General features: G+C 35.4%; 6 protein-coding genes across 6 annotated transcripts; all 6 read right to left on the bottom strand.

Annotated features, from left to right (window-relative positions):
* Positions 1 to 429: 429 nt before the first annotated feature.
* On the bottom strand, positions 430 to 4,109 carry LOC116108353 (3-dehydroquinate synthase, chloroplastic-like). Its single transcript, XM_031394602.1, has 8 exons — positions 3,681 to 4,109; positions 2,665 to 2,815; positions 2,415 to 2,582; positions 2,057 to 2,283; positions 1,611 to 1,734; positions 1,306 to 1,368; positions 1,078 to 1,221; positions 430 to 988 (listed from the first exon to the last, which is right to left on the bottom strand). Exons 1-8 carry the CDS (start codon positions 4,022 to 4,024, stop codon positions 857 to 859), a joined length of 1,353 nt encoding a protein of 450 aa, XP_031250462.1. The 5' UTR covers positions 4,025 to 4,109; the 3' UTR covers positions 430 to 856.
* A 1,528-nt stretch (positions 4,110 to 5,637) lies between these two features.
* LOC116108320 (jasmonate O-methyltransferase-like) lies at positions 5,638 to 6,796 on the bottom strand. The gene is made up of 3 exons (XM_031394568.1): positions 6,422 to 6,796; positions 6,068 to 6,340; positions 5,638 to 5,988 (listed from the first exon to the last, which is right to left on the bottom strand). Exons 1-3 carry the CDS (start codon positions 6,794 to 6,796, stop codon positions 5,638 to 5,640), a joined length of 999 nt encoding a protein of 332 aa, XP_031250428.1.
* A 2,359-nt stretch (positions 6,797 to 9,155) lies between these two features.
* LOC116108318 (zinc finger A20 and AN1 domain-containing stress-associated protein 1-like) lies at positions 9,156 to 9,785 on the bottom strand. The gene has a single exon (XM_031394567.1). It carries the CDS (start codon positions 9,783 to 9,785, stop codon positions 9,156 to 9,158), a length of 630 nt encoding a protein of 209 aa, XP_031250427.1.
* Positions 9,786 to 15,969: 6,184 nt separating this feature from the next.
* LOC116108317 (salicylate carboxymethyltransferase-like) lies at positions 15,970 to 16,725 on the bottom strand. Its single transcript, XM_031394566.1, has 2 exons — positions 16,498 to 16,725; positions 15,970 to 16,083 (listed from the first exon to the last, which is right to left on the bottom strand). The coding sequence occupies exons 1-2, from the start codon at positions 16,723 to 16,725 to the stop codon at positions 15,970 to 15,972; spliced, it is 342 nt and encodes a 113-aa protein (XP_031250426.1).
* Positions 16,726 to 19,595: 2,870 nt separating this feature from the next.
* On the bottom strand, positions 19,596 to 23,196 carry LOC116108339 (3-dehydroquinate synthase, chloroplastic-like). The gene is made up of 8 exons (XM_031394585.1): positions 22,847 to 23,196; positions 21,831 to 21,981; positions 21,581 to 21,748; positions 21,223 to 21,449; positions 20,777 to 20,900; positions 20,472 to 20,534; positions 20,244 to 20,387; positions 19,596 to 20,154 (listed from the first exon to the last, which is right to left on the bottom strand). The coding sequence occupies exons 1-8, from the start codon at positions 23,179 to 23,181 to the stop codon at positions 20,023 to 20,025; spliced, it is 1,344 nt and encodes a 447-aa protein (XP_031250445.1). The 5' UTR covers positions 23,182 to 23,196; the 3' UTR covers positions 19,596 to 20,022.
* Positions 23,197 to 25,250: 2,054 nt separating this feature from the next.
* Positions 25,251 to 26,409, bottom strand: LOC116108316 (jasmonate O-methyltransferase-like). The gene is made up of 3 exons (XM_031394565.1): positions 26,035 to 26,409; positions 25,681 to 25,953; positions 25,251 to 25,601 (listed from the first exon to the last, which is right to left on the bottom strand). The coding sequence occupies exons 1-3, from the start codon at positions 26,407 to 26,409 to the stop codon at positions 25,251 to 25,253; spliced, it is 999 nt and encodes a 332-aa protein (XP_031250425.1).
* Positions 26,410 to 27,796: the final 1,387 nt, after the last annotated feature.

The following is a 27,796-nucleotide window of genomic DNA, read 5'->3' as shown; positions in this document are numbered from 1 at the left end:
AGCACCAAATACTGATATATGGTTGAGTTAATCAGTTAATATGAAATGAGTTACTGGGAAACACTGTAGATTAACCACCATTGAATGGTCAAATGATAAAATAGCAAAGAAGTCTAACATGAGTCCTGAGTTCGAGTCCCTTTACACACTAATAAGAGTGGTCATTGAAAAAATTTATTCGATCATTCACTTCAAAGCCTCAAGAGATTTATTGAGATATGTGTAAACTGACTCAAACACCCCCCGGTCACCGAAAAAAAAAAAAAAAAGTGTAGATTATCTATAGACAATGGAAGTGTGAGCTTTCACAGAACTGTGTCAAACTTGATACAAGCGGTATTTATCTATTGAGAAACTTTTGAATAACAAATTAATTATTTGATTAATCCCATTTGAAACCAGGAAAATAAGAAAGGAAAAATAAAAACATTTGTTTAATCTCTTTTATTTCATTCATAGCCAAAGAGACTGGATTGTTTCAGCAGTACTGATCCTTTATAAGCAAAGTTTCAGCAACTACATTGGAGAGGAGTTTAGCAGGTAGCCCTTCTCCAACTACGAATTTATCGACAGATCTCACAATGACATGTTCATACACACCATCAAAATGTAGGGAAAAAACATCACTAATACTAAAACCATGGTACAAATTGTCTAAACAGCAAAACAAAATGGGCACAAGAACAACGAGAAGACATGTTTATCCAACGTGTCTTAGTAATTGAATTAGGATGAAAAGGTAAGAAGACATCCAAGTACAGGAAAGAATAGTGGCATGACCATTAAGATGCATAATACATAGATCTTGTTCTTGTTGTGGGAGTAACTGGGACCACAAACTCGCATGGTTTGCAAATCATGACTTGCAAAATGCATGGAGTGTATCATCCAGGGCCTTTCTATCGTAATCACCTGTAAAGACACAGTTGCCTAGAGGACCTTTCAGAAGGATAAGCCTTAGTAGCCCATCAGCTACCTTCTTATCAACCTGAAATATCAAAAGGATACAAGAATGTTAAGGATCAGAGGGGGGGAAAAAGTGAGCTTCAATGAGTAATGAAAACTGAAATCTCTTACCGCCATGATGGACTTGAATGTTTCTACAGTCATGGTTTCTGCAGGTGCAGTAGGTAGCTTAGCCTGTTTCAAAATGTTAAGCACTCGTTTCACAATTGAATCATCAATCCAGCCAAGCCGGTAAGACATGTCAACTGCCATGACCTAAAAAAAAAATAGACAACCAAGTTCAGCATATAGCAGGTAAGCCACATAATGGACGAAACACAAATATATATGATGCTATACCGTGCCAGCTGCAACAGCTTCTCCATGAAGCCACTCTCCATACCCAAGTCCATTCTCAATGGCCTGAGAAGAAGTTGATCAGTCAGGAAGTTTTGCAAGAATATCAGATAGCAGAGAGCATTCTCAAAAAACCATTCTTATAACTTGATAAAGTAGTTAAAAGAAAAAGAGGAGTTCATTATACTTAGTACTATTATGTATATGAGTTACACTACATGCTAGCCTAAACAAAATGCCAACAAGAAACAACAGGCTGATTGAGCAAGCTGAAAAATTAAATACTTTAATGCAAAAACAAAACTTACATGACCAAATGTATGGCCTAGGTTTAATGTTGCCCGTACCCCACCTTCTTTCTCATCCAAGGAAACAACTTCTGCCTTATTTTCACATGATCTCTTTATAGCATAAGCCAATGCGCTTGGATCCCTGCAATGACCCAGTCCCAAATATAAAACATGCATGCATAACTAAAACAATAGTAATTGCAAGATGTTCAAAATATAACAATGCTAAATCAATTGTCATTAGAAAGAGAAAAAGGAAATGACAACAGGGAGGGAAGGAGACATGCAAGATTTTATTCCCTGAGGTTTGAAATAAGATTCAATATTTTAAATTCAATGCAGATATGTGTCCGCTGATGCATAAAACAAGATGTTTCATCATATGAACCGTTGACTTAACAGAAAGACATCCTTGTTCTTTGGGTAAAAGAACTTATTTTGAATTTGGCATTGATAATTTATACCTTGCCATCAATTTGTCAATATTCTTCTCCTGCCACTCAAAAAATTCAGCATCCCTAATAAGTCCGTACTTTATAACCTCTGCAAAACCTGATGCCAGTTCCCTTTCTGGCAATGTGTTTAATGTGTCGGTATCTATAAGGACACATTGAGGTTGGTAGAAAGCACCAATCAAGTTCTTCCCAAGGTGGTGGTTTATGCCAGTTTTTCCTCCAACAGAAGAATCCACCTATAAGGTATATTCAATCAACAAATATAAAATATTAGAACAAAAGAGTTGAAGGTAAGCGAGAGACATGGAACAAATAAACATATTTGAAGAGAAAATCAAATTAAAATGAACCATGAGTGGCAAAAGACCTGTGCCATAACAGTAGTAGGAATTTGAATAAAATTAACACCACGAAGATAAGAGGCAGCAGCGTAACCACACATGTCACCAATCACACCGCCACCAAGGGCAACAAATGTACATCGCCGATCCAATCGTGATTCAATGGCTTTGTCAAAGACTTTCATGAGAGTGTCCTATAGAAGAAAAAGAGTTAAAATTGAAACTTAAATTATACCTTAACAACAAGATGTTAATTAAAACTTTTTAAAAACTTACCATGTCCTTGTACTTCTCACCATCTGGTAAAATCACACTCTCAACTGAAACATTTGGGTTCCCTCTTGTCAAAGCATCAGTAACTTTATCCAGGTAAATTGGCCCAACTGTGTTGTTAGTCACAATGAGAACTCTCTTCCCATGAACATGCCTATCAAATAACATTTTTTCTTATAAACATGAGAACAACAGAAAACCTTTAATATTCATCCTCGCAAACAAACAGAATCATTTATTATTATAGTGTATTTGATAGTGTTTTAACTCAAAAGAACTTTTTACAAAATCCTCCCAAACGCATCCTTAGTTTCATGTGTTAGGAATCTAGCTCAAAGTCAGGGACGGAGCCACATTGGGTTCAGTGGGGGCTCCAACGTAACTCTTTTTTTTCTTGTTACTTTGTCTCTCTTCTTACAGTAACTAAAGTTGTCCCCAATGTACATGTTTTGATTTGTATATTTGCCTATTCATTTTCCTTCTCACTCATTAATTTGCATCTTACTCTCTAAGTTTCGCCAGTACTAATTATAGAATATTATCGACATTTAATTACAGCCCAGGTTAAATACATATTTAATATTCAAAATTACAAACGTCAGCATGTAATGCTCAAGATTATAAAGCAGAAGTGATACTAGAAGAATATTATCCAGTATTTTTACAAGAACCTATTCAAATACCATACAACCATGCAGAACTTTTTATCTTTAGATTTTATTGTTATGTAACTTATACCTTACTGAATATGAGATTTACATTATGAAAATGAGTTAGCATTCAGTATTCAAGATTGAAAAGATAATTATCATTATAAAGAATACATAACTTAGCAATTACAGTTTAATATATTAAATGGATATACTATGGGAAAGTTCTATATTTTATAAGATTAATAAAATTTCTGACTCCTTCACTGCTCAAAATGATTATCTTGCCTTGCCTACTCTTATCAGCAATTAAATAAAAAAATTTCAGAAATTGAACAAACTACACAAAGAAATGTCAACATGCAATACCTTTGGAGCAGGTCGGGCTGATCAAGAAGACTGGATCCAATATAAATCGGGTAGCTCCGGTCACCCAAATCCACGTTAACAATTGTAGGAACTTTAGAACTCGCTTCACTAACCGATTGATCCATCACCGGAGCTGCACTCGCACATATCTTGGACGCCACTCGACTCGCACTCAACACGGCAGACGCGCTTCGATTCAACTCAGTAGAACTCGGCGAGACGAACGAAGAAGACCGAAGAGAGACGGAGTTGGGGCTCTGAAACCGGACCAAAGAGTCGGAGGATTTGGACGTCAGTTTAGTTGAAAGAGAAGGAGAGAATGAATTGGCGGTGGATAGTGCCATGGGCTCGGATCCAGATTCCGATACGAGATTTCGGTCCGAAGGATTATGAATTTGGTGTGTGGATTTAAATGGAACATGGTGTAAGGGAATTAGTTTATTAGTTGAAAAAGACAGGATGAGAAGAGAAGATGTGCGGGGTAGGTGAGGGAGAGCGCGATTGGTGAAGGACGTTAATTGACGGACCTACTTGTCCCGTTAACTCATTTGTTTAAATAATTAATTTTCTCCTGCGAAATTTAGGTGAGATGATATATTCCATCGCACGTGTTTCAAAATGTATTTAACGGTAATTTTATTGCTGGGCATGTTTCTGGGATACTGTTCGGTTGTCAGCCACTGTTAAAAAACGGTTTTGACAAATGAATCCCACCAACTTCCTCTAATCAATTCTATGTGACACTAAATTAATATTATTACGTTAATTTACGACTTTGATTAGAGATAAAGATCATTCCTTAGAGATAAACGATCATTTATCATATAAAGAATGACCATTTATCGTATAAGGAATAACTTTTCTATGAGAAAGGATTGTCATTCCATCATAGAATGTCCTCTAAGAGGAATGATCGTTCTTCATCCAAATAACAATCCTTCCAAGGAGGAACGACCATTCCCCTATTCATAACGATCGTTTCTTATGAAAGAATGATCGTTTCTTAATTTTAGTCGAAATTATTTTACGACAATTCTGGTCAAAGCTGTTAACTCAAGTGTCACGTGACGTTTGTGAAAAAAAATTTATGAGATGCATTTGTCAGTTTATCTTTATTCTAATTAATTTCTTAACTTTATTTATGCTAATTAATTTCTTAACTTTATTTAATATTTATATAAATGATTATATAAATAAAAATGTTTTTAGAAAAATAAATATATAATGCAAATTACTCTTGTGATGCTATGAAATTCCAGCAACCAAACAGGCCACAAAGTCTACGGATGTCAATTTATTAATATATTTAATTTACACCTTTAGTTGAATTGGCACGTTGAGAATTGCGAATTGGTATCTTTCTTAACGTGAAAGCTGTAACGGTTTCGCCGTTAAAGAACATGTGGCAAGGGACAAATCTGAGATATAATAAAATAAAACAAAACTATAAAAAAATAAGACAAGACAAGATCCTCTGGTTGATAGTTGGGTGTATTGAAAGTTTGATAGTAACTGAATGCTATTAGCTTATTGTTCAAATCATTATGCATTACCGAAAGGTCAAGTGAGAGTGAATCTGGAGTGTTTTTTTTTTTTTTTTTTTTTTGGGATGATCGTTATGTTCGAGTCAGTTTACGTATGCTTTAATTAATCATTCGAAACCCTAAAATTAACGATTGGATAAATCTTTCAATGGTCACTCTTATCAACAACTGAAGAGAATAAAATTTAAAACCTCTGGAGTAATGCATTCAAGAGTTTCTATCGTTTCACCCGAGCACCCCCTGGTTAGTGAAGAGGAGTTCGGGCTGACAAGTTTAACAGACAACCCATTTATAAGTAGAAAAAATATGTAAAATCTTATAATAACAAAAATGATAAATTGGGTATTGAATTCATGCATAACTTAATTAAGACTACTACAAACGACACAATACAAAAACAAGAGTAATAAATATCAATGACTTTTTCTAATCAGAGAAAAAACAGCACCAATATGTTCAACTTCTTTTGTATCTGCGGCTACGATTTCAGTGAACCTTTGAAATAAACGATGCATAATTTCAGACCCAAAATGGCTATGAATCACCGATTCATTAAATGCTCTTATCATTTTTGCCATAATTTCAGCTGTTTTTGTCCTGTCATACTTGTTTCCACCATTGACACCATCCCATGGTATTGCAGTAATTTTCAGATGATCAAGGATGAAGGATCCTTCCTTCTTTATCTCTGCTTTTACGTCTTCTGTGTATGGCTCATAGTATGGCATATTGTACGTATCAAACTTTTTCTCTTCGATCAGCCCCTATATTATAACACTACATGAATTAGTTATAGTATCCAATACCGTAAAACAAAATTGTGTAACAGAGTTTTATATATACCTCAGCAACTAAATCCTGGAATGCCTCTCCCAAGTAATCCCAAAGAAGACAGCTTTCATCTGGGGTTGGATCATCTGTTCTCCTGGCTTTCAATGAAAAAACCATGCGGCCTCCAGAGACTACTTCTTGTGAGCGAGACTTGAGAAATGAAGAAAAATCCCTCTCAAACTGGTACTTATAAGCGTCTATAACACTAGGTGGACTTGTTTTTGAAATGAATATCTTCCCTTTGTTTATCAATGGATTTACTTTGTCACACAATTCCGGAGGTACCTATAACCATTTCCAGGATTAATTGAATGAAAGAATACCCGAAAGACCTGAAGAGTGTTTAATGATGAATTGATTAATTACCTGGGAAAGCCAATGGAGGCTAGAAGAACAGTGCACAAAATGCAGGCTTTGTGTTGGAAAAATCCGCCCATAGAAAGACCCAGGAACACCGCAAATATATATAGGCCCATGCTGTTCCTGCATCTTTTTGTTGAAATCTGGCAAACACTTGAACACTCTGTTGAAATCAATTGCATGAAGATCATTCAAATACACAAGAAATTCAGGGGTTGCTCGACCAAGCTCTCGGCATCTTTCGGAAATCGCACTTGTGATTTCAGTAATTGCAAATAAAGTAGTGTCTGGCCCAGAGGAACATCCAATGTCTGCTATGGTCACAATCTCTGGTAAAAGGAGGGTGCCTAAATCCTGTAGCGCTTGCCGAAGAAGAGACATTGAAACAAAATGAGCAAAGATAAGATTACAGAAAAAATTAGCCTAGAAACAGTACAGGATCAACCTTAAAAGTTCTCCTTTCCACGCATTAGAGGCTTATTACATAAATCCAGGGAAAATAATTGTGGGATCCAATGTGGTTTTGAATAAATGGACTGAATCAAAGACCATTGTTAGTTCTTGGCTGCATGCATGCTTCACAAAATTTGCTGCTTACAGCCTAATTAGACTCCCAAAGTGCGATTTCTTTTTCCCGGAAACTTTATCTAATTTAGAGTAAACTGTAAAGTGATAAGGACAATTAACGGTAGAGGTAAACTGATATGAGGCAGATGCAATATTTAATTAACATGTTCATTAATTGAATGAGTTTTTATCAGAAATCGGCCACCAGCTCGACGGCATGAGTGATAATTAAGCCGCCTACACAGTAACCAAAACAGTCTTAAGCTTAGATCGGAAAACTTTATCCCATTACCTTGGAGTTTGTTTTTGCTCCAAAAATGCTAGGATTTATTGGGGATCACGAACTTCGGCGCAGCAGGGCACATGCATGCCAATGAGTAAAACGGAGCCCCATTTTTCAAAATAGACCAGCAGGCCATGTCGCCTCCATTGAACTTTGGGAATTTTCGATTAATCAATAGCCTTGCGCAAATATGAATTACAGATGATTCATAAATCAGTGTTTGTCCATCAAATTAAAAGAGGCACATATATACTGCTTGTGCTTTGTTCTTTCATTCTATATTAACAACGCCAAGAAAAACTCAAAACTTAAACCAATACGTTATATGAAAAGTTTAATATGAGTACCATATAGAGCTGTTTGATTAAATATTGCTTCCTGTAATTTCCATGGTCATATCTCTGTAAATCGGGTGGCTCGTCTTCATAAAACAATTTAGGAATTGGATCAAGCTTCACTTCATAATTTTGGAGAATAGGATGTGACGAGTTTGTCACCACCCTATGCTGCACACTTCTAGAGCTATCCCGCAGCAACTCACCGCTGCAGTCCTCCAGGTAAATCATAGACAAATGTATTACTTTTGCATCTAACGGAGAATCGAACCTGAGACTATGGATTTAATATTGCATTACCATGTGTTCATGATCCAACATTGCATTGCATATGGGTAAATGATAGGGGTAAGCACAAGTAGCTAGTGGAACCAGTACCTGCAGGTAGAACCGAAACCTAAACCAGAACCGACACTGTGTGGGTAGGTTCCGGTTCCATTTTATTGCAATCGACACTGTGCAGTTCCGGTTCCTACAGGTTTTGGAATTAGAACCAAAACCTAGGAAAAGAACTTGAAGCGGGTACCCGGCTTGGAACCCTCTTGGAACCTATTTGTGTTTTGGTTTTGATTGAGAAATTTTATGTGAATTATTATGAATTGATTGAATTCAACTATTGCCTAAAGATTAGAGGATTTATGAGTCACATTGGACACAAATGAATGAATAATCAAAAGTTGAAAACTACTAAATGTAGGTTTTCTTAATTTGTTAGGAGTGTATTTGTAAACTTTTAAGGTATTTTTGTCATTTTTTAAACTAATAGGGGGTAATTAACTTTTTACAGGATACCCATGTAAGGAACCGAAACTTACATTTCAGGTTTGAGTTCCTTGAATTTAAGAACTAGAACCGATAGGTTCTAGTTCTTTTTTTTGGGAACCTGTATTGTGCGGTTCTGGTTCTCTCAAAAAATACAGGGTACCCAAAATTGCTCACCCCTAGTAAATGCAACTTTCATTAAAAGTTGTAGCTTGATTATTGATAGTTTGGAAAATTAAATATGTAGGAACAAAACTTTTTAGCATCAAAATTAGGTAGATTTCTATTTGGGTTTAAAGTAGGAGTGGTCCAAAAAATAGAATGTATTATATAGTTAAATGTAGATAAATTGAACCATTTCTTATATCAATTATTCAATAAACAAAATTATTGGTTTTCTTTTTTCCTTTAATACTCAACAGATTTTAGAAATAAAAAAAAAAAAGTATTTGTATACACTAATTTGTGTAAATAATATGTGAACAATCAACAATCTCTAACTAGCTTGACAATTTGCTTGAGACTCTTGGGTGCATTACTTAAGAGGTCCTGAGTTCGAATCTCCACGATTATTAATAAGGGGTAGTCACTGGAGGCTTATCTGACCCGTAATTTCAAGACCAAGGGATTAGTTGAAGTACGCACAAGTGGACACCTAGGATACCAAAATATATTTATATATGGGGGCAATTTTAAAAGAAAAAGGTATCCCATACTCAAGGGAAAACACCATGAGACCATTTAAACATGAACTAAATCACGAACCAACTTCAAATAACCAAATGAAACCCAATCAAATAGTCTTCAATTTATGTCTTTTAATAACAGGATTTGCTTTGGCAATTGCTTGACGACCCAAAGCCTTATAATCATAGCAGCATTCGTGGTCTTCCGAAAGACGATGAAATATACAGAAAACTCCACCACACTTGCACTTATATTTCATCGGTCCAACTTTCTTCCTGCAAACTGGACATCTCACCACTCTGGCCTGCTCAACCTCACCACTTCTTGAGCACTCTTTACTTTCTGAACCGAGCGTCAATGGTGGAGGGACTGTAGAAGAACTGTCCATAGTATCCAACTCATCACCCCGGTCATTTCTTCGAGTGATATCTAGTAGTTCAGAGAACGAAAGTGGCGAATCCTCAAATTGCCTGGCACGTTCTTTTCTTCTGATCATAGATATCCATTCCTCCAGGGTAATTGTTGACATCTGTGCTCTGACCCAATTTTCACCTGGATTTGTTTCGTTTGAGTATGCAGCCTCCGCCCTTTCTGCCGCTGTAACGGCAGCTTGTTCCTCCGCAAGAAGAAGCTTGAAACAATTGTTACAGTAATTCGAGTTTTCAGCAGGGACCAAGGAGCCACAGCCATTAGCACATGGGTTCCGGCTGGTTCTATCGTTTTCTTGAGAACTCATGGTTGTGTGTGATTCTGTAAGAGAAAAAATAGAAAGAAGAAGAGTTTGTGAATTGTTGAATGCCGAAGTTCTTCTCTACTGGGGAATTTATCATCTGCTAAAAGGAAAAAAGCAAGGCCACAATTATTTGTGCAGCTACAATAATCTCACCGGTCAGACAAATCAGTTTCACAATTATGGGTTTAACTCTGCTATATTCACTTTTTAAAGATTTCGGATGTGTCTCCTTCTATTCTTAGACCTGACATGAGCCACAGGTCCCACAGGGTCACCAATTGTGACTTAATTTCTTTTGATGCTTTCTTTTTCTCAGCCAGCCTAGTATAATTTCATTAATTAGCTTGTTAATTATTCATTACCAAATGGTCATTTGAGTGGAGATAATTTTTTATTTTATTTTATTTTATTTTATGACAAGGTGTCTAGGCTATATTACGTGTACCTTAACTAATCCCCAGGGATCTTGGAACTATTTATTGGGTAATAACTCTAGTGGCAACTCTTATTAGCAACTAAGAAGAGACTCGAACTCAGGACCTCTTAAGTAATACACCCAAGAGTCTCTAACGAACCACCACTCGGTCACCCAGAGGTAGTTGGGATAAATTTTTGTTGTTAAGCCTTACTGATGACTATATCTTTTTTTTTTTAATCGGAGTGTCCGGACCAGCTTGCACGTACCTCAACTAATCTTCGGGGTCCATTGAATATCCTACAAACTTAATAGATCAGATAAGACACAAATGTGGTATGTGACTACTTTGTGAGACTCGAACAAAAATGATGATATGGGATTAGCTACATGATGTTGATTAAAATCAACTTGATTTCGTGCATTACTTAAAGAGTAATGCTACAATTACCAAAAAAGTATACCGAATTTATGTACCGAACAGATATGGCACCATCCGCTTAATTTAAAAACGAAATTCATAATTAATCAACGGTCATAATGGTGCCACATCTATTGGTGTATGATTCAGTATCCCTTTTTCGGTGACTGTATCATTTTCCTTACTTAAATTGATGTCAAGATTAGCGTTTTTAATATTATGGTGGGAGAGCGACATTTTCCCACCCAAGATTTGGCGAAACAACACTTTCCCACCCTTGAAGTTTCAAAATGACACTTTCCCATCCTTCGTTAGGTTCTATTATACTTTCCATTAATATTTTACTAAAAATACGAAAACACCCTTAAATATTTGACTTTATAATTTTTTAATTAGCCAAAAAGTCAAATATTAAAAAATTAAAAAAGAAAAAATAGTTAACCCCACCTAAAAAGTTAGGAGTAATGCTATCGAATTATTTAAAGTTAAATGACTTTAATATTTATTTATTTATAATATTAATATCTCATCACTATTATTCAATAATTTATGAAATTTATAATATATTCCATAATATAATGTTTTTCATTTTCACTAATTAATATAGAAAATCAATATTTCTAATTAATTAAACAAACAAAGGAAAAAATATATCTTTATACTTGAACTAATAAATAATCAAGTAAAAATTTTGATTTAATTAAATTTTAATTTATAATAAACTATTTAAGATATTTTCGTCTTTTTAATCAAATATTAATAAAAAAACACTAACATAACTTGATGAAAGGTGGAAAAGTGTCATCTTAAATCTTGACGGGTGGGAAAGTGTTGTTTCGCCAAATCTTGTGTGAGAAAATGTCGTTCTCCGTATTATGGTTCCAAAGCAGCTTTTTCCATTTCTCTTGGTCTTTAGTTGTGCTAATTTGGGATTCAAAAGATATGCTGAAGTTGCATTAACAAAGACGAAAATTTATGCAGTTAATATTACAATATTGCTTCTGATATGCTTTAAGGAAAACAAATTTTCATGCCAATGAATGTGTAAACGGGGCCTCATTTTTCGAAATACACCACCAGCTGGGCAGGCATGTCCATGAGTGGGGGCATGAACTTGGAAAATATTTTTTTATCCTCATATTTTGTATTTTAACAATTAGTACCCTCTCTGTTTTGTTTTGTCAAAGTAGTCTTAATAAATCCCAACATTGTCGCCATTATTGTTTTTATTTATTTTTTTCTAACATCTAAAATAGGTTTTAAATACTCTAATTAAAGCAGCATTAATATACATATTTTGATTGATTATAAGAATATAATTTATGATAATCTCTTAATTGCCATATATTTATGATCCAACATTGCACACGAGTAATCATAAATGAAAACCTTTTTATTAAAGTTTGATAAAATAAATCTGTAGGAATATAAATTTTAGCTTCAAAATTAGGCAGATTTCTAGCTATTTGAGTTTAAAGGAGTGGTCCAAAAAATACAATGTATGGTTAAATATAGATTAAATGGACCATTTATTAATATAATTATATTAATTATTTCAATAAACATAATTATTGGTTTTCTTTTTTCCTTTTAATACTCAATAGATTTACAAAGAGATATAATATTTGTATACACTAATTTGTTCAAGTAATTTGTGGACTATATTAAAAGAAAAAAGAAAGAATCAAATCGATAATAGCATTAATTCCTATTACAATATTAGCAAGAAATTTACTTACGGAATATATACATAATATTATTAATAAGGTGATTCTCTCATTAAATGTCTAAAATAAAGTTTTATTTTCTTTATCATAATATAAACAAAATGATCTATGGTTATTTATCATTATCTATCCCAATAGTAAAGAAAAAAAAACTTATCCAGGTAAATTGGCCCAACTGTGTTGTTAGTCACAATGAGAACTCTCTTCCCATGAACATGCCTATCAAATACATTTTTTCTATAAACATGAGAACAACAGAAAACCTTTAATATTCATCCTCACAAACAAACAGAAATATTATTATATGGTATTTGATAGTGTTTTAACTCAAAAGAACTTTTTACAAAATCCTCCCAAACGCATCCTTAGTTTCATGTGTGTTAGAATCTAGCTCAAAGTCAGGGACGGAGCCACGTTGGGTTCAGTGGGGGCTCCAACGTAACTCTTTTTTTCTTGTTACTTTGTCTCTCTTCTTACAGTAACTAAAGTTGCCAATGTACAAGTTTTGATTTGTATATTTGCCTATTCATTTCCTTCTCACTCATTAATTTGCACTTACTCTCTAAGTTTCGCCAGTACTAATTATAGAATATATCAGACATTTAATTACAGCCCAGGTATACATATTTAATATTCAAAATTACAAACGTCAGCATGTAATGCTCAAGATTATAAGCAGAAGTGATACTAGAAGAATATTATCCAGTATTTTACAAGAACCTATTCAAATACCATAAACCCTGCAGAACTTTTATCTTTAGATTTTATTGTTATGTAACTTATACCTTACTGAATATGAGATTTACATTATGAAAATGAGTTAGCATTCAGTATCAAGATTGAAAAGAAATATCATTATAAAGAATACATAACTTAGCAATTACATTTTAATATATTAAATGGATATACTATGGGAAATTTCTAATTTTATAAGATTAAAAAATCTCTGACTCCTTCATGCTCAAAATGATTATCTTGCCTTGCCTACTCATCAGAATAATAAAAAAATTTCAGAAATTGAACAAACTACACAAAGAAATGTCAACATGCAATACCTTTGGAGCAGGTCGGGCTGATCAAGAAGACTGGATCCAATATAATCGGGTAGCTCCGGTCACCCAAATCCACGTAACAATTGTAGGAACTTTAGAACTCGCTTCACTAACCGATTGATCCATCACCGGAGCTGACCTGCACATCTTGGACGCCACTCGACTCGCTCAACAGGCAGACGCGCTTCGATTCAACTCAGTAGACTCGGCGAGACGAACGAAGAAGACCGAAGAGAGACGGAGTTGGGGCTCTGAAACGACCAAGAGGTCGGAGGATTTGGACGTCAGTGTTAGTTGAAAGAGAAGGAGAGAATGAATGGCGGTGGATAGTGCCATGGGCTCGGATCCAGATTCCGATACGAGATTTCGGTCCGAAGGATTATGAGTGGTGTGTGGATTTAAATGGAACATGGTGTAAGGGAGTTTGTTTATTGGTTGAACAAGACAGGATGAGAAGAGGAGATGTGCGGGGTAGGTGAGGGAGAGCGCGATTGGTGAAGGACGTTAATTGACGGACTACTGTCCCGTTAACTCAATTTTAAATAATTATTTTCTCCGCGAAATTTAGGTGAGATGATATATTCCATCGCACGTGTTTCAAAATGTATTTAACGGTAATTTTGGGTGCCTTTAGCTCCTATTTCTAGTCCTATTTTCAATATTCTCTAAATATTATTTGACACATTATTTCAAAAATATACTATTTTTTAAAATTATTTTTAGACTCTTTAAGTTTATTAATTTTATTAAGTCATCGCTTGACACGGCAAATCTTGGCCATCGTGACCGAAAATGACGATCATATCTTTGATCATCACTGACGGCCAAATATAGACTTCTTTAGCCTTTTCTGGCCGTTGACGGCCACATCTAGCCGTAAATCTGGCTAGAAAAGGCCATAGCGACGCGTTACGACACAGATTCGACCAGTCTGTGTCGTAACGTAATTTTCAACCAGATTCTGATGGTGGTGGTCGGAATCTGGACTGCGGGTGATGGGGGTTTTTGTCATTTATATGTTGGGATGTTTAATTAAATTAGCAAACCTAGGGGTTTTTATAATTTATAAATTTTACCTCGTAATATTCCCGATTCAACTACCCAATATTATTCCCAAAATCCTATCTAAAATAATAACCAAACAAACCTTTATTGCTGGCATGTTTTTGGACACTGTTCTGTGTCAAACGTTTTAGAAAGAGATTCTCAAAATGAATATCACAAACTTTTTCTCATAAATCTATATGACATTAAACAATATTATCACGTTAATTCACAATTTTGACTAGAGATGATAATCATTCATTGAGGATGACCGATCATTCATGTATAAGGAACAACCTTTCCATGAGAAAAGATTGTCATTCCATCATAGAATGTCCTCAAAAGGAACGGTCGTTCCAAGGAGAAACGATCATTCCTCCATTCATAACGGGTATTCCTAAAGGAATGAGTTTCTATTCTAATCGAAAAATTCTAATGGGGGCTACTAACTCAGGTGTCAAGTGAAGTTTGTGAGAAAAAGTTTATAAAATACGTTTGTCAATTTATCTTTATTCTAATTAATTTCTGAACTTATTTAATATTTATATAAATGATTATATAATAAAAATGTTTTTAGAAAAATAAAGACACAATGCAAAATTACTTTGTGATGCTATGCAATTCCAGCAAACCAACAGGCCGCAAAGCTACGGATGTCAATTTATTATATATTTAATTTATACCTTTAGTTGAATTGGCACGTTGAGAATTGCGAATTGGTATCTTTTTAACGTGAGAGTTGTAACGGTTTCGCCGTTAAAGAACATGTGGCAAAGAACAAATCTGATATATATAAAATAAAACAAAACTATAAAAAATAAGACAAGACAGATCCTCTGGTTGATAGTTGGTGTACTGAAAGTTTGATAGTAACTGAATGCTATTAGCTTATTGTTCAAATCATTATGCATTACCGAAAGGTCAAGTGAGAGTGAATTGGAATTTTTTTTTTTTTTTTTTGTGATCAGGGTGTTGGGTCAGTTTGCGTACACTTTAACTAATAATTCAAGACCCTAAAGTTAACCACTGGATAAATCTTTCAATGATCACTCCTATCAATAATCGAGAAGAATAAACTCAAAATATCTGGAATAATACACTCAAGAGTCTTATTGTTTCACATGATCACCATGGTGGTTAGTGAAGAGGAGTTCGGATGCTAAGCTTAACAGACAACCCATTATAGGTAGAAAAAATATGTAAAATCTTATAATAACAAAAATGAAATTGGGTATTGAATTATGCATAACTTAATTAAGACTACTACAAAGACACAATACAAAAACAAGAGTAATAAATATCAATGACTTTTTCTAATCAGAGAAAAAACAGCACCAATATGTTCAACTTCTTTTGTATCTGCTGCTACGATTTCAGTGAACCTTTGAAAAACGATGCCTAATTTCAGACCCAAAATGGTATGAATCACCGATTCATAAATGCTCTTATCATTTTGCCATAATTTCAGCTGTTTGTCCTGTCATACTTGTTTCACACATTGACACCATCCCATGGTATTGCAGTAATTTCAGATGATCAAGGATGAAGGATCCTTCCTTCTTATCTCTGCTTTTACGTCTTCTGTGTATGGCTCATAGTATGGCATATTGTACGTATCAAACTTTTTCTCTTCGATCAGCCCCTATTACAACATTCAGAATTAGTATAGTATCCAATACCGTAAAACAAAATTGTGAACAGAGTTTTATATATACCTCAGCAACTAAATCCTGGAATGCCTCTCCCAAGTAATCCAAAGAAGACAGCTTTCATCTGGGGTTGGATCATCTGTTCTCTGGCTTTCAATGAAAAAACCATGCGGCCTCCAGAGACACTTCTTTGAGCGAGACTTGAGAAATGAAGAAAAATCCCTCTCAAACTGATAATATAAGCGTCTATGACACTAGGTGGACGTTTTTGAAATGAATATCTTCCCTTTGTTTATCAATGGATTTACTTTGTCAACAATTCGGAGGTACCTGTAACCATTTCCAGGATTAATTGAATGAAAGAATACCCGAAAGACCTGAAGAGTGTTTAATGATGAATGATATACCTGGGAAAGCCAATGGAGGCTAGAAGAACAGTGCACAAAATGCAGGCTTTGTGTTGGAAAAATCCGCCCATAGAAAGACCCAGGAACACCGCAAATATAATAGGCCCATGCTGTTCCGCATCTCTTGTTGAAATCTGGCAAACACTTGAACACTCTGTTGAAATCAATTGCATGAAGATCATTCAAATACACAAGAAATTCAGGGGTTGCTGACCAAGCTCTCGGCATCTTCGGAAATCGCACTTGTGATTCAGTAATTGCAAATAAAGTAGTGTGGCCCAGAGGAACATCCAATGTCGCTATGGTCACAATCTCTGGTAAAAGGAGGGTGCCTAAATCCGTAGCGCTTGCCGAAGAAGAGACATTGAAACAAAATGAGCAAAGATAAGATACAGAAAAATTAGCCTAGAAACAGTACAGGATCAGCCTTAAAAGTTCTCCTTTCCACGCATAGAGGTTTATTACATAAATCAGGGACAATAATGTGTGGATCCAATGTGGTTTTGAATAAATGGACTGAATCAAAGACCATTGTTGTTCTTGGCTGCATGATGCTTCACAAAATTTGCTGCTTACAGCCTAATTAGACTCCCAAAGTGCGATTTCTTTTCCCAGAAACTTGGTCTAATTTAGAGTAAACCGTAAAGTGATAAGGACAATTAATGGTAGAGGTAAACTGATATGAGGCAGATGCATATTTAATTAACATGTTTCATTAATTGAATGAGTTTTTATCAGAAATCGGCCACCAGCTCGACGGCATGAGTGATTATTAGCCGCCTAAACAGTAACCAAAACAGTCTTAAGCTTAGATCGAAACTTTATCCATTACCTTGGAGTTTGTTTTTGCTCCAAAAATGCTAGGATTTATTGGGGATCACGAACTCGGCGCAGCAGGGCACATGCATGCCAATGAGTAAACGGAGCCCCATTTTTCAAAATAGACCAGCAGGCCATGTCGCCTCCATTGAACTTTGGGAATTTTCGATTAATAATAGCCTTGCGCAATAGAATTACAGATGATTCATAAATCAGTGTTTGTCCATCAAATAAAAGAGGCACATATATACTGCTTGTGCTGTTCTTTCATTCTATATAACAACGCCAGAAAAACTCAAACTTAAACCAATACGTTATATGAAAAGGTTAATATGAGTACCATATAAAGCTGTTTGATTAAATATGCTTCCTGTAATTTCCTGGTTATATCTCTGTGAATTCGGTGGCTCGTCTTCATTCAACAATTTAGGAATTGGATCAAGCTTCTTTACTTCATTCAACGAGTGTTGTCACCACCTATGCGCCACACTTGGGGAGCTATCCACACAACAACCACTCAAACCCGCCGCAGCCATAAGTAATCATGAGCAAATGTATTACTTTTGCATCTAGGAGAGAATCCCCTAAAGTAAATCATGAGCAAATGGATTACTTCTGCGTCTAGGAGAGAATGAACATGGGATTATGGATTGAATATTGCATTGCCGTGTGTTTTGATCCGACAATGCATTGCACATGGGTAAAGCAACTTTATATAAAGTTGTAGGGTGATTATTGGTAATAGGAAAAATAAATATGTAGGAATAAAAAAATTTAGCATCAAAATTAAGTAGATTTCTATTTGGGTTTAAAGTAGGAGTGGTCCAAAAAATAGAATGTATTATATAGTTAAATGTAGATAAATTGGACCATTTCTTATATCAATTATTCAATAAACACAATTATTGGTTTCTTTTTGCCTTTAATACTCAATAGATTTTAGAAAGAAAAAAAAAAGTATTGTATATACTAATTTATGTAAATAATATGTGGACAATCAACATCATTAGATAGTTTGGCGATGCGCTGAGACTCTTGAGTGCATTACTTAAGAGGTCATGAGTTCGAATCTTTACGATTATTAATAAGAGATAGTCATGGGGCTTATCTGACCTTTAATTTCAAGACCAAGGAATTAGTTGAGGTACGCACAAGCGGATACCTAGATACCAAAATATATTTATATATGGGGGCAATTTTAAAAGAAAAAGGTATCCATACTCAAGGGAAACAGTCAAAACACCATGAGACCATTTAAACATGAACTAAACACTAACCAAATGAAACCAATCAAATTGTCTTCAATTATGTCTTTTATAACAGGATTTGCTTTTGCAATTGCTTGACGACCCAAAGCCTTATAATCACAGCAGCATTCGTGGTCTTCCGAAAGACGATGAAATATACAGAAAACTCCACCACACTGACTTATATTTCATCGGTCCAACTTTCTTCCTGCAAACTGGACATCTCACCACTCTGGCCGCTCAACCTCACCACTTCTTGAGCACTCTACTTTCTGAACCGAGCGTCAATGGTGGAGGGACTGTAGAAGAACTCTCCATAGTATCCAACTCATCACCCCGGTCATCATTTCTTCGAGTGATACTAGTAGTTCAGAGAACGAAAGTGGCGAACTCTCAAATTGCCTGGCACGTTCTTTTCTTCTGATCATAGATATCCATTGCTCCAGGGTAATTGTTGACATCTGTGCTGACCCAATTTTCACTGATTGTTTTCGTTTGAGTATGCAGCCTCGCCCTCTCTGCCGCTGTAACGGCAGCTTGTTCCTCCGCAAGAAGAAGCTTGAAACAATTGTTACAGTAATTCGAGTTTTCAGCAGGGACCAAGGAGCCAAGCCATTAGCACATATGTTCGGCTGGTTCCATCGTTCTTGAGAACTCATGGTTGTGTGTGATTCTGTAAGAGAAAAAATAGAAAGAAGAAGAGTTTGTGAATTGTTGAATGCCGAAGTTCTTCTCTACTGGGGAATTTATCATCTGCAAAAGGAAAAAGCAAGGCCACAATATTTGTGCAGCTACAATAATTACCGGTCAGACAACAGTTCACAATTATGGGTTTAACTCCGTATTCACTTTTTAAAGATTTCGGATGTGTCTCCTCTGTTCTGTATAGACAATGGAAGTGTGAGCTTTCACAGAACTGTGTCAAACTTGATACAAGCGGTATTTATCTATTGAGAAACTTTTGAATAACAAATTAATTATTTGATTAATCCCATTTGAAACCAGGAAAATAAGAAAGGAAAAATAAAAACATTTGTTTAATCTCTTTTATTTCATTCATAGCCAAAGAGACTGGATTGTTTCAGCAGTACTGATCCTTTATAAGCAAAGTTTCAGCAACTACATTGGAGAGGAGTTTAGCAGGTAGCCCTTCTCCAACTACGAATTTATCGACAGATCTCACAATGACATGTTCATACACACCATCAAAATGTAGGGAAAAAACATCACTAATACTAAAACCATGGTACAAATTGTCTAAACAGCAAAACAAAATGGGCACAAGAACAACGAGAAGACATGTTTATCCAACGTGTCTTAGTAATTGAATTAGGATGAAAAGGTAAGAAGACATCCAAGTACAGGAAAGAATAGTGGCATGACCATTAAGATGCATAATACATAGATCTTGTTCTTGTTGTGGGAGTAACTGGGACCACAAACTCGCATGGTTTGCAAATCATGACTTGCAAAATGCATGGAGTGTATCATCCAGGGCCTTTCTATCGTAATCACCTGTAAAGACACAGTTGCCTAGAGGACCTTTCAGAAGGATAAGCCTTAGTAGCCCATCAGCTACCTTCTTATCAACCTGAAATATCAAAAGGATACAAGAATGTTAAGGATCAGAGGGGGGGAAAAAGTGAGCTTCAATGAGTAATGAAAACTGAAATCTCTTACCGCCATGATGGACTTGAATGTTTCTACAGTCATGGTTTCTGCAGGTGCAGTAGGTAGCTTAGCCTGTTTCAAAATGTTAAGCACTCGTTTCACAATTGAATCATCAATCCAGCCAAGCCGGTAAGACATGTCAACTGCCATGACCTAAAAAAAAAATAGACAACCAAGTTCAGCATATAGCAGGTAAGCCACATAATGGACGAAACACAAATATATATGATGCTATACCGTGCCAGCTGCAACAGCTTCTCCATGAAGCCACTCTCCATACCCAAGTCCATTCTCAATGGCCTGAGAAGAAGTTGATCAGTCAGGAAGTTTTGCAAGAATATCAGATAGCAGAGAGCATTCTCAAAAAACCATTCTTATAACTTGATAAAGTAGTTAAAAGAAAAAGAGGAGTTCATTATACTTAGTACTATTATGTATATGAGTTACACTACATGCTAGCCTAAACAAAATGCCAACAAGAAACAACAGGCTGATTGAGCAAGCTGAAAAATTAAATACTTTAATGCAAAAACAAAACTTACATGACCAAATGTATGGCCTAGGTTTAATGTTGCCCGTACCCCACCTTCTTTCTCATCCAAGGAAACAACTTCTGCCTTATTTTCACATGATCTCTTTATAGCATAAGCCAATGCGCTTGGATCCCTGCAATGACCCAGTCCCAAATATAAAACATGCATGCATAACTAAAACAATAGTAATTGCAAGATGTTCAAAATATAACAATGCTAAATCAATTGTCATTAGAAAGAGAAAAAGGAAATGACAACAGGGAGGGAAGGAGACATGCAAGATTTTATTCCCTGAGGTTTGAAATAAGATTCAATATTTTAAATTCAATGCAGATATGTGTCCGCTGATGCATAAAACAAGATGTTTCATCATATGAACCGTTGACTTAACAGAAAGACATCCTTGTTCTTTGGGTAAAAGAACTTATTTTGAATTTGGCATTGATAATTTATACCTTGCCATCAATTTGTCAATATTCTTCTCCTGCCACTCAAAAAATTCAGCATCCCTAATAAGTCCGTACTTTATAACCTCTGCAAAACCTGATGCCAGTTCCCTTTCTGGCAATGTGTTTAATGTGTCGGTATCTATAAGGACACATTGAGGTTGGTAGAAAGCACCAATCAAGTTCTTCCCAAGGTGGTGGTTTATGCCAGTTTTTCCTCCAACAGAAGAATCCACCTATAAGGTATATTCAATCAACAAATATAAAATATTAGAACAAAAGAGTTGAAGGTAAGCGAGAGACATGGAACAAATAAACATATTTGAAGAGAAAATCAAATTAAAATGAACCATGAGTGGCAAAAGACCTGTGCCATAACAGTAGTAGGAATTTGAATAAAATTAACACCACGAAGATAAGAGGCAGCAGCGTAACCACACATGTCACCAATCACACCGCCACCAAGGGCAACAAATGTACATCGCCGATCCAATCGTGATTCAATGGCTTTGTCAAAGACTTTCATGAGAGTGTCCTATAGAAGAAAAAGAGTTAAAATTGAAACTTAAATTATACCTTAACAACAAGATGTTAATTAAAACTTTTTAAAAACTTACCATGTCCTTGTACTTCTCACCATCTGGTAAAATCACACTCTCAACTGAAACATTTGGGTTCCCTCTTGTCAAAGCATCAGTAACTTTATCCAGGTAAATTGGCCCAACTGTGTTGTTAGTCACAATGAGAACTCTCTTCCCATGAACATGCCTATCAAATAACATTTTTTCTTATAAACATGAGAACAACAGAAAACCTTTAATATTCATCCTCGCAAACAAACAGAATCATTTATTATTATAGTGTATTTGATAGTGTTTTAACTCAAAAGAACTTTTTACAAAATCCTCCCAAACGCATCCTTAGTTTCATGTGTTAGGAATCTAGCTCAAAGTCAGGGACGGAGCCACATTGGGTTCAGTGGGGGCTCCAACGTAACTCTTTTTTTTCTTGTTACTTTGTCTCTCTTCTTACAGTAACTAAAGTTGTCCCCAATGTACATGTTTTGATTTGTATATTTGCCTATTCATTTTCCTTCTCACTCATTAATTTGCATCTTACTCTCTAAGTTTCGCCAGTACTAATTATAGAATATTATCGACATTTAATTACAGCCCAGGTTAAATACATATTTAATATTCAAAATTACAAACGTCAGCATGTAATGCTCAAGATTATAAAGCAGAAGTGATACTAGAAGAATATTATCCAGTATTTTTACAAGAACCTATTCAAATACCATACAACCATGCAGAACTTTTTATCTTTAGATTTTATTGTTATGTAACTTATACCTTACTGAATATGAGATTTACATTATGAAAATGAGTTAGCATTCAGTATTCAAGATTGAAAAGATAATTATCATTATAAAGAATACATAACTTAGCAATTACAGTTTAATATATTAAATGGATATACTATGGGAAAGTTCTATATTTTATAAGATTAATAAAATTTCTGACTCCTTCACTGCTCAAAATGATTATCTTGCCTTGCCTACTCTTATCAGCAATTAAATAAAAAAATTTCAGAAATTGAACAAACTACACAAAGAAATGTCAACATGCAATACCTTTGGAGCAGGTCGGGCTGATCAAGAAGACTGGATCCAATATAAATCGGGTAGCTCCGGTCACCCAAATCCACGTTAACAATTGTAGGAACTTTAGAACTCGCTTCACTAACCGATTGATCCATCACCGGAGCTGCACTCGCACATATCTTGGGCGCCACTCGACTCGCACTCAACACGGCAGACGCGCTTCGATTCAACTCAATAGAACTCGGCGAGACGAACGAAGAAGACCGAAGAGAGACGGACTGAAACCGGACCAAAGAGTCGGAGGATTTGGAGGTGAGTTTAGTTGAAAGAGAAGGAGAGAATGAATTGGCGGTGGATAGTGCCATGGGCTCGGATCCGGATTCCGATACGAGATTTCGGTCCGAAGGATTATGAATTTGGTGTGTGGATTTAAATGGAACATGGTGTAAGGGAATTAGTTTATTAGTTGAACAAGACAGGATGAGAAGAGAAGATGTGCGGGGTAGGTGAGGGAGAGCGCGATTGGTGAAGGACGTTAATTGACGGACCTACTTGTCCCGTTAACTCATTTGTTTAAATAATTTATTTTCTCCTGCGAAATTTAGGTGAGATGATATATTCCATCGCACGTGTTTCAAAATGTATTTAACGGTAATTTTGGGTGCCTTTAGCTCCCTATTTCTAGTCATATTTTCAATCATATTCTCTAAATATTATTTGACACATTATTTCAAAAATATTACTATTTTTTAAAATTATTTTTAGACCTCTTTAAGTTTATTAATTTTATTAAGTCATCGCTTGACACGGCCAAATCTTGGCCATCGTTGACCGAAAATGACGATCATATCTTTGATCATCACTGACGGCCAAATATAGACTTCTTTAGCCTTTTCTGGCCGTTGACGGCCACATCTAGCCGTAAATCTGGCTAGAAAAGGCCATAGCGACGCGTTACGACACAGATTCGACCAGTCTGTGTCGTAACGTAATTTTTCAACCAGATTCTGATGGTGGTGGTCGGAATCTGGCACTGCGGGTGATGGGGTGTTTTTGTCATTTTATATGTTGGGATGTTTAATTAAATTAGCAAACCTAGGGGTTTTTTATAAATTTATAAATTTTACCTCGTAATATTCCCCGATTCAACTACCCAATATTATTCCCAAAATCCTATCTAAAATAATAAACCAAACATACCCTTTATTGCTGGGCATGTTTTTTGGACACTGTTCTGTTGTCAACCGTTTTTAGAAAGAGATTCTCACAAATGAATATCACAAACTTTTTCTCATAAATCCTATATGACATTAAATCAATATTATCACGTTAATTCACAATTTTGACTAGAGATGATAATCATTCATTGAGGATGACCGATCATTCATTGTATAAGGAACAACCTTTCCATGAGAAAAGATTGTCATTCCATCATAGAATGTCCTCCAAAAGGAACGGTCGTTCCAAGGAGAAACGATCATTCCTCCATTCATAACGGTTATTTCCTATAAAGGAATGATCGTTTCTTATTCTAATCGAAATCATTCTAATGGGGGCTACTAACTCAGGTGTCAAGTGAAGTTTGTGAGAAAAAGTTTATAAAATACGTTTGTCAATTTATCTTTATTCTAATTAATTTCTGAACTTATTTTAATATTTATATAAATGATTATATAAATAAAAATGTTTTTAGAAAAATAAAGACACAATGCAAATTACTCTTGTGATGCTATGCAATTCCAGCAACCAAACAGGCCGCAAAGCCTACGGATGTCAATTTATTAATATATTTAATTTATACCTTTAGTTGAATTGGCACGTTGAGAATTGCGAATTGGTATCTTTCTTAACGTGAGAGTTGTAACGGTTTCGCCGTTAAAGAACATGTGGCAAAGAACAAATCTGATATATAATAAAATAAAACAAAACTATAAAAAAATAAGACAAGACAAGATCCTCTGGTTGATAGTTTGGTGTACTGAAAGTTTGATAGTAACTGAATGCTATTAGCTTATTGTTCAAATCATTATGCATTACCGAAAGGTCAAGTGAGAGTGAATTGGAATTTTTTTTTTTTTTTTTTGTGATCAGGGTGTTCGGGTCAGTTTGCGTACACTTTAACTAATAATTCAAGACCCTAAAGTTAACCACTGGATAAATCTTTCAATGATCACTCCTATCAATAATCGAGAAGAATAAAACTCAAAATATCTGGAATAATACACTCAAGAGTCTTTATTGTTTCACATGATCACCCTATGGTGGTTAGTGAAGAGGAGTTCGGACTGCTAAGCTTAACAGACAACCCATTTATAAGTAGAAAAAATATGTAAAATCTTATAATAACAAAAATGATAAATTGGGTATTGAATTCATGCATAACTTAATTAAGACTACTACAAACGACACAATACAAAAACAAGAGTAATAAATATCAATGACTTTTTCTAATCAGAGAAAAAACAGCACCAATATGTTCAACTTCTTTTGTATCTGCGGCTACGATTTCAGTGAACCTTTGAAATAAACGATCCATAATTTCAGACCCAAAATGGCTCTGAATCACCGATTCATTAAATGCTCTTATCATCTTTCCCATAATTTCAGCTGTTTTTGTCCTGTCATACTTGTTTCCACCATTGGCACCATCCCATGGTATTGCAGTAATCTTCAGATGATCAAGGATGAAGGATCCTTCCTTCTTTATCTCTGCTTTTACGTCTTCTGTGTATGGTTCATAGTATGGCGTATTGTACGTATCAAACTTTTTCTCTTCGATCAGCCCCTATATTATAACACTACATGAATTAGTAATAGTATCCAATACTGTAAAACAAAATTGTGTAACAGAGTTTTATATATACCTCAGCAACTAAATCCTGGAATGCCTCTCCCAAGTAATCCCAAAGAAGACAGCTTTCATCTGGGGTTGGATCATCTGTTCTCCTGGCTTTCAATGAAAAAACCATGCGGCCTCCAGAGACTACTTCTTTTGAGCGAGACTTGAGAAATGAAGAAAAATCCCTCTCAAACTGATACTTATAAGCGTCTATGACACTAGGTGGACTTGTTTTTGAAATGAATATCTTCCCTTTGTTTATCAATGGATTTACTTTGTCACACAATTCCGGAGGTACCTGTAACCATTTCCAGGATTAATTGAATGAAAGAATACCCGAAAGACCTGAAGAGTGTTTAATGATGAATTGATTAATTACCTGGGAAAGCCAATGGAGGCTAGAAGAACAGTGCACAAAATGCAGGCTTTGTGTTGGAAAAATCCGCCCATAGAAAGACCCAGGAACACCGCAAATATATATAGGCCCATGCTGTTCCTGCATCTTCTTGTTGAAATCTGGCAAACACTTGAACACTCTGTTGAAATCAATTGCATGAAGATCATTCAAATACACAAGAAATTCAGGGGTTGCTCGACCAAGCTCTCGGCATCTTTCGGAAATCGCACTTGTGATTTCAGTAATTGCAAATAAAGTAGTGTCTGGCCCAGAGGAACATCCAATGTCTGCTATGGTCACAATCTCTGGTAAAAGGAGGGTGCCTAAATCCTGTAGCGCTTGCCGAAGAAGAGACATTGAAACAAAATGAGCAAAGATAAGATTACAGAAAAAATTAGCCTAGAAACAGTACAGGATCAACCTTAAAAGTTCTCCTTTCCACGCATTAGAGGCTTATTACATAAATCCAGGGAAAATAATTGTGGGATCCAATGTGGTTTTGAATAAATGGACTGAATCAAAGACCATTGTTAGTTCTTGGCTGCATGCATGCTTCACAAAATTTGCTGCTTACAGCCTAATTAGACTCCCAAAGTGCGATTTCTTTTTCCCGGAAACTTTATCTAATTTAGAGTAAACTGTAAAGTGATAAGGACAATTAACGGTAGAGGTAAACTGATATGAGGCAGATGCAATATTTAATTAACATGTTCATTAATTGAATGAGTTTTTATCAGAAATCGGCCACCAGCTCGACGGCATGAGTGATAATTAAGCCGCCTACACAGTAACCAAAACAGTCTTAAGCTTAGATCGGAAAACTTTATCCCATTACCTTGGAGTTTGTTTTTGCTCCAAAAATGCTAGGATTTATTGGGGATCACGAACTTCGGCGCAGCAGGGCACATGCATGCCAATGAGTAAAACGGAGCCCCATTTTTCAAAATAGACCAGCAGGCCATGTCGCCTCCATTGAACTTTGGGAATTTTCGATTAATCAATAGCCTTGCGCAAATATGAATTACAGATGATTCATAAATCAGTGTTTGTCCATCAAATTAAAAGAGGCACATATATACTGCTTGTGCTTTGTTCTTTCATTCTATATTAACAACGCCAAGAAAAACTCAAAACTTAAACCAATACGTTATATGAAAAGTTTAATATGAGTACCATATAAAGCTGTTTGATTAAATATTGCTTCCTGTAATTTCCATGGTTATATCTCTGTGAATTCGGTGGCTCGTCTTCATTCAACAATTTAGGAATTGGATCAAGCTTCTTTACTTCATTCAACGAGTTTGTCACCACCCTATGCGCACACTTGGGGAGCTATCCCACAACAACCCACATCAACCCATCGCCGCAGCCCCTAAAGTAAATCATGAGCAAATGTATTACTTTTGCATCTAGGAGAGAATCCCCTAAAGTAAATCATGAGCAAATGTATTACTTCTGCGTCTAGGAGAGAATCGAACATGGGATTATGGATTGAATATTGCATTGCCGTGTGTTTATGATCCGACAATGCATTGCACATGGGTAAATGCAACTTTTATATAAAGTTGTAGGTTGATTATTGGTAATTAGGAAAAATAAATATGTAGGAATAAAAAAATTTAGCATCAAAATTAAGTAGATTTCTATTTGGGTTTAAAGTAGGAGTGGTCCAAAAAATAGAATGTATTATATAGTTAAATGTAGATAAATTGAACCATTTCTTATATCAATTATTCAATAAACA

The sequence above is a fragment of the Pistacia vera genome, unplaced genomic scaffold, assembly GCF_008641045.1.
Source record: "Pistacia vera cultivar Batoury unplaced genomic scaffold, PisVer_v2 Contig562, whole genome shotgun sequence".
NCBI classification, from domain to species: Eukaryota; Viridiplantae; Streptophyta; class Magnoliopsida; order Sapindales; family Anacardiaceae; genus Pistacia; species Pistacia vera.
This window is presented reverse-complemented; position numbering and strand designations above follow the sequence as displayed.